The sequence below is a fragment of the Malania oleifera genome, chromosome 1, assembly GCF_029873635.1.
Source record: "Malania oleifera isolate guangnan ecotype guangnan chromosome 1, ASM2987363v1, whole genome shotgun sequence".
Lineage (NCBI taxonomy): Eukaryota > Viridiplantae > Streptophyta > Magnoliopsida > Santalales > Ximeniaceae > Malania > Malania oleifera.
In genome coordinates, this window is record NC_080417.1 from 43,733,952 (window position 1) to 43,740,698 (window position 6,747).

A 6,747-nucleotide genomic window follows, 5' to 3' on the forward strand; every position below is an offset into this window, starting at 1 on the left:
TTAAGAGCACTATGAACAATGATCTTTTAAAAGTTAACTAAAATTTATTAATCAATGCCAATTACACATACAAGATTCTTCTAAAAAAAGATCACAAATAATGTCTAGTGACTCTGTCTATCCACTCTAAAAAATTATTCGTTATAACTGGTTAGTCGCTCGACAAGCAACTCAATTACCCTCTCCATGAGAAAACAAAAATATTTCAACATGTCGCAATAAGTTTTTGAGAGCGAAAATATCAATAGTAGTTCCCACATTATCAGCTCATTTTAATATAGCCTCATTAATTTTTGAAATAGTCAACAATGAATACCCGTCAAAAATATAATTGAAAAGATTCATTTTTCAAAACAAACTCAAAATGTTCTAGAGGCTTTAGACCTAAAGCTTATACATACCAAATTATTCATTTCATTTCCTAATAATAGAAGATCGATCTTAGGTTTCATCCCGCATGAATGTCAATTCTTAATTTATCAAGAGGACAGAAGAATTTCTACTACGGCAAATAGCCCTATCAAAATTACTAAAAAGTGCTTCGCTGCCTCTATACCCAACTTGTATCTCAAATTCCCAATGTGAATTCTTTAATTCTGAATGACATAGATCCAATGAGCATCGATCAGTTGATCCTAATACACAACTGCACATTATTTATATATACAGCCATATCTAAATAAAGCTCCACCTAAAGTATTCAAGGTCTAATTTAGCTATGGAAACATTTGCCATTTTGCATTTCTAGCATTCTAGTTTTTTAAAAAAAAATATTTATAAATGTCATATTATTTTATTCTTGTAATATTTGTAAAAAAAAAAGGTAGAAAATTATTAAAATTTTATTTAGTTAGACAAAACAATTTCTCATTTTTATTCCTAGATTTCAAAATCATTAAGAAGAATGTGTGACTTTTTTTTCAATTTTTAAAAAATTATATTACTATAAGGTAGTATTTAGGTTCATAGATGTTGGGACGCCGATTTAAATTTATCTTTATTTTTCAAAACTTCATACAATTTTTTATTATATTGTGTCATTTTCCACACAATTCGAAATTCAAGTTTTGAATTTCATGCTCCTTAGCACAGAGTAAGAAATTTAAAAATCTTCAAAATAAAAAAAAATAATTATTAACTAACTAATACAAATTTAGGAAAAAAAATATATAAGTTATTAAAAATTTGAAAAACAAGTTGGTATTTTCAAATTATTTGAAAAAAAATGAAAATAAAAAACAAATCTATTTCCCAAAATTTTTATTTTTTTTTATTTTCACATAAATATTAATGCTGTAAAACTAAAAAATAATAATAACTAATGTGTTTGTAACATTTAAAACTATTTTCCACAATTGTACAGACCATAAGGATGCCCAAATATCATTTTTCTCATTACTTGTCATCAACACTATGTAATGTTATTATATATATTTATAACTCGCGTTAATATATATTATTATATATTTGAGAAGAAGCTGCTTTCCCTGAAGAATTAATTAAGACAAGCCCCAAGAGTAGAAATAAAAATAAATAAAATCATAAAATATATATATATATATATATTATTTGTCAAAGAGATTTTGAAATTTGAAATTCATTCATATAGAATCTTTAGATAATTGATTGAGATGACAAATTTTTATTATTATTTTTTTAAAAAAATAATAATAACTTTATTAAAGGAGCACCAAATAAGTAGAGGAGAAAGATGAACAAGATCATCCTCTCAAATCAGAGCAGATAAAATTCTTCTCAGCCTAATAAAGACAATAGGGTATTGAACCTAATCCAAAGGCACATTTTGATTTATGCCTTATTATAAAACCCTAAAATTGGAGAAGCAACAAAGTCATGATCAGTCCATGATTGAAAATTGCTGATTGTTCGTATGTGAAGTGGCATGTTGTTGGCAAGCTGAGGCTGATTTAATTGGTCTTCCATTCCACAAAACTGAGGACTAATGTGTGTGTGTGTGTGTGTGTGTGTGTGTGTGTGTGTGTGAGAGAGAGAGAGAGAAATTTAACCATTATACTGTTTGGGTATTTATTTTTCTACTAGCTTAACCTTTGTAATGTTTGGGTAAATTTTTTTTATTAGTTTAACCATTATACATGGTCTTACACACATCATCAAGGTAACTACATCAATTCTTTACTGAAATTAAGATAGAACGAAAGACACCAATCTTTCTTAAGGTTTCAAAAATTAACCTCTCCTAAAGTTTCAAAATCTTAGAGACCTCCTGTGAGGTTTGTCAAAAAGATATAAATTTTTTCTTGTATTTTGTAAAAAGGTAAGTTTTTTTTTTAAGAGAGGTATGTGTCTTTTTGGCAAATTTTAAGAAAAGTTTGTGACATTTTTTAAACGTTATGAAAGGTTTTTGTCATTTTTGACAAATCTCATGAGAGGTTCTTGAGATTTTTGAAACCTCGGGAGAGATTCTTGTCTTTTTGCAAAACCTCAAGGTAGGTGAGCGTCTTTTGTCCATTAAGATATCATTGAGTTCAAATAATTTTATTTTTATTATTTATTTTTATTTAGATTTGGATGAATTTTGACAAATTTCAATACAAATTTATATTAAATTTTATTCAAATCCAATACGACTCCAAATTTATGACCTATCTAAAGGTAGGGATAAAGTATTTTTGCAATTAGAGGAAATCTAAAATTTTATTTTAAAAAATGCAAAGAAAACACCTATATCAAAGAAAATGGTTATAATAATAAAAAAAAAAGACATCCATACATGCATAGGGTAGTATTAAATTCCCAAAAAAAAAATGAGTAAATAACATGGAATTCTTAATTTGTCTGTTTCCCATAAAATTGGTGGGTTGGGCCCTAGGAAGAAAAGAAATTAAAAGGGATACCCATCCAAGTCCTTCACTGTCCATGCGCTCCATTGTCCATAGTCTTGGAAGTACAAGAATAACTTGTTAGTCCTGCTTTTGCCTCTGCCAAAGATTATCAGTACCATATCCCCCCCTACCCATTAAAAGCAGAACCTTCTTAATTTTAACTCCGTCTAAATCACTAGCCCCCATCATCATTTTATTGCATTCATTCATTCACTCACTCACTCACTCATCCACAAAGCCAGCCAGCTGCTACCCCATCTATCCCTTCAGTTCATTTCATCTTTCTTTCTTTCTTTCTTTCTCTCCTTCCCATCGAATATATCATTTCATCCATCCCTCATTATCCACATTTCACCACTCTAGCTATACCTCTCTCTCTCTCTCTCTCTCTCTCTCTCTCTCTCTCTCTCGTCATGCCTTTTCATCCAAGTAATTCCTCTGATATATATCCTCTCCTTTCTATGCCTTCTTTTGTCCCTTCCCCCTTTATAACCCTCATTCTGTCCACTTCAGTCCTTCTCTCAAGGATACTTCTCTGATATCCCCTGCCCTCTCTCTCCCACCATGTGCCCACCTTCTCATATCTCCCACCACTCATTATAACCATCCCCTCCATTAATTCATGCACCTTCTTAATTCACCTACCCTCATCCTCCCCATCCCACCAAGTGCTTGTAGATTCTTTAATTAATTTCTTCCCTTTAACTACTTTGTTCATCCATTTTTCATGGAGCCTCATGATCAGCAGCAGCAGCAGCTGCCTCGAGCAGCAAGCTGCACTCATGATCAAGACGGCGGCAGCAGTGGGAGTAGTAGTTTAATGGTGTGCAAGCAGCAGAGCAGCAGTAGTGGTACCACAAGATGGGCTCCCACGCCTGACCAGATTAGGATCCTCAAGGAACTCTACTACAACAATGGAGTTAGGTCCCCAACCGCTGATCAGATCCAGCGGATCGCAGCCAGGCTGAGGCAGTACGGTAAGATCGAAGGCAAAAATGTGTTTTATTGGTTTCAGAACCACAAGGCTCGTGAGAGGCAGAAGAAGAGATTCACCACTACTACTGATCACATCCCCATGCAAAGATCATCATCTGCTCTTACTGTTGGAAACAACAGTACTATTGCCTTTCACGACAAGTACCCTAACATGATCAATCCTTCCAACCCTGCAGGTAAGTCTTATATTTATATATGCGCGTATGCCCATTTATATGCATATGCTTCTCGATTTCTCTTGTTCTATCATGTTTCCCCCAAAACTTTAAGTGGGTATTTTGTAAAAGGGTATTTTGGTTAATTGCAGGTGTCATCTCTTCTGGTACTCCTCATCCTACTGCGGTTGCTGTTGGGCAGATGGGAAGCTGCTTCGGATATGGATCTGTGCCAATGGAGAACAGTTTTATTAGGGTAAGTCTGATACACACACACACACACACACACATATATATATATATATATATAATCATGGCACAGATAGGTTTGCGCCTGCGGGTTAAGGAATATATCCAAACCCCAAAAAAGATTAATAAATAAATTAATATATATATATATATATATATATATATATATATATATATATATGAATGAATAAATAAAGAAATGAGGGTAGCTGAGATACATGGGGCATGGGTTAATTAATCTGTGAGCTTGAAAATTTTTGTTGTGGTATGAATTAACTGTGAAGTTGGTGCCAGCAAAGTATGTATGTAATGTTGGTTGCAACCCTGTTTATCTTGCCGTGTGTTTGAAAAGGCAAGGAAAGCCAACATGATTTCATGAAATTTTACACCCCATGTGCCTAACAGCATACATATATATAAATCTATTGTATAAACTAATGCGTGTGTAGTAACAACAAAACAAAATCCATTTCAACAATACAAAACAAATCCATTTTAACATTAAAATGGAGAGACAACCTGGATTTGTGTCTACCATTTTCAATCCTTCAATCTAGACATACATTCATTTTTTTTTCAAATAAAAAATGGATCTTTTCGGTATTATTTGTTTCAACCAAGCCGAATTAACATAAACTTTTACTTAATAATGACATAAAATTTCCTTTTTTTCTCTGGAAAATTACACAGAAGCAGGGATGGTGCATGCTTTAGTACTACATCTCTTCTGATCTGACTACCTAGCTAGCTCTTGTAATCAATTTATAATTGTACATATGCTTCTTAATTATTCTTCTTTTCTGTTTTTTTGGGTTTTCTTTTTTTTAAAAAAAAATAGGACTGTTCAATATCAGCAGCTGGTACGGGCAGTGGTACCGGAACTCATGTTGATGGGCCTATGAGCCAAAAGTTCAGTTGGGTTGGCATTGATCATCCCTATTCTTCATCCTATTCTCTTTTTGACAAGAGAACAAACTCATCAATGGGTCATGAGAGCAGCTTGGGAGAAGAAGAAGATGATGATGAAGAAGAAGAAGAAGAAGAAGAATATCAGGCATCTCCCCCGCAGCTAGAAACACTGCCTCTCTTTCCCATGCACCGTGAAGAAATCACTGCTGCTACTGGCGGCTTCCGCAGCATGAAGCCCCCTTCTGATCATCACTACGGCTACTACACAGGCTTCCACCGCCCTGTCGATGTCGACCGCAACGCCAGGTCTCATACCTCCCTCGAGCTCAGCCTCAGCTCTTTTGCTGGCGCCCGATCACCTGAGTCTTCCTCATGAATCAGCTGGAACAGCTAATTATTAGTTTAATTACATTATGTACTTAAAACACATTTCATGTCAAGAAATTTTAGAGGGTCATCAATATTTAATTCCATGATTTTCAGCTAAGCAAACAGTGTGTGCTTTATATTTATAAATAAATAAATATATATATATATATATATATTTGCATGTATACATTGATGTATATGGATAGATAGATAAAAAGAACACAGCTAGAAAACACACATACACAAATACAAACTGAAAGACACATTATAATAATACCCAATGCACCTTCCAAACATGAATAGATTGTGAATCATTTGTGGGTATGAGCCAGATCATGTAATCTTGCACTAACAAAAAAAAAAAGTTAATGGATGTGTATGCCCATTCATATGTATAACACAAGCTGTATATGTAGGTTAATTTGTGTTGGCATGGCTGGCATATGTTTTATATAATATATTAATATGGTCTGTATATGGCCTCTTCTACAACTTTTTGTTTAATAGGGGTTTCTGAGAATGGCGCGTGGGAGTGTGTGATTCTCGACAGAGATTTGAATGGGACCCCAAATGGGGTTAGCCTTTAGGGCGGTGCCCTAAAAGCAAAGGGGAAGTAGGGCTGGGGGGTATCCGATAGTACATGACGAAAAGATTTTCCAATGATATCGAAATGGTATAAGCAAATATTTTAAAAGGGGTGTGTACTGTACTGTTGCAGAAAAACTGATCAAAGAGTGTGAGAATGAGAAGAGAGAGAGAGAGAGAGTGAAAGAGAGAGAGTATATCTCTGTATGCATAATGCATGCGGCCGTTATAAAAAAAAAAGTGAGTATATATTTTGAAGTTTGAACCTTCATCGTAAATACCACAAATTATTTGCTTGTCTCTTCAGTGGTTCAGGGCCCTAGATGGGCTTCAGCCTGGGCTTTACAATCCTCCTTTAACATTTGCCCTTCCTAGGCCCACCTCATCTGTATCCACAGTGATTTCTTTCTACACTTTTTAACTTTTTTTTTTTTAATTATTTTTTATGGCTAATGTTCTAGAGAACTTGGAGACTACTTGCCCACAGTGGTTTCTTTCTTCTTTTTAACTTTTTTTTTTCTTTTTTTTTAAAGTATAAGGGTGTAGGGACTTTAAAAAAGAACAATCAGTTATGCTTCAATTAACGACAATAGGATTAGTGTCTTTGAGAAAAATTGAGA

At 33.7% G+C, this 6,747-nt stretch overlaps 1 protein-coding gene across 1 annotated transcript; it reads left to right on the forward strand.

Moving 5' to 3' along the window:
• The first annotated feature begins 3,591 nt into the window (after positions 1 to 3,591).
• Positions 3,592 to 5,549, forward strand: LOC131159403 (protein WUSCHEL). Its single transcript, XM_058114328.1, has 3 exons — positions 3,592 to 4,036; positions 4,168 to 4,271; positions 5,103 to 5,549. Exons 1-3 carry the CDS (start codon positions 3,592 to 3,594, stop codon positions 5,547 to 5,549), a joined length of 996 nt encoding a protein of 331 aa, XP_057970311.1.
• Positions 5,550 to 6,747: the final 1,198 nt, after the last annotated feature.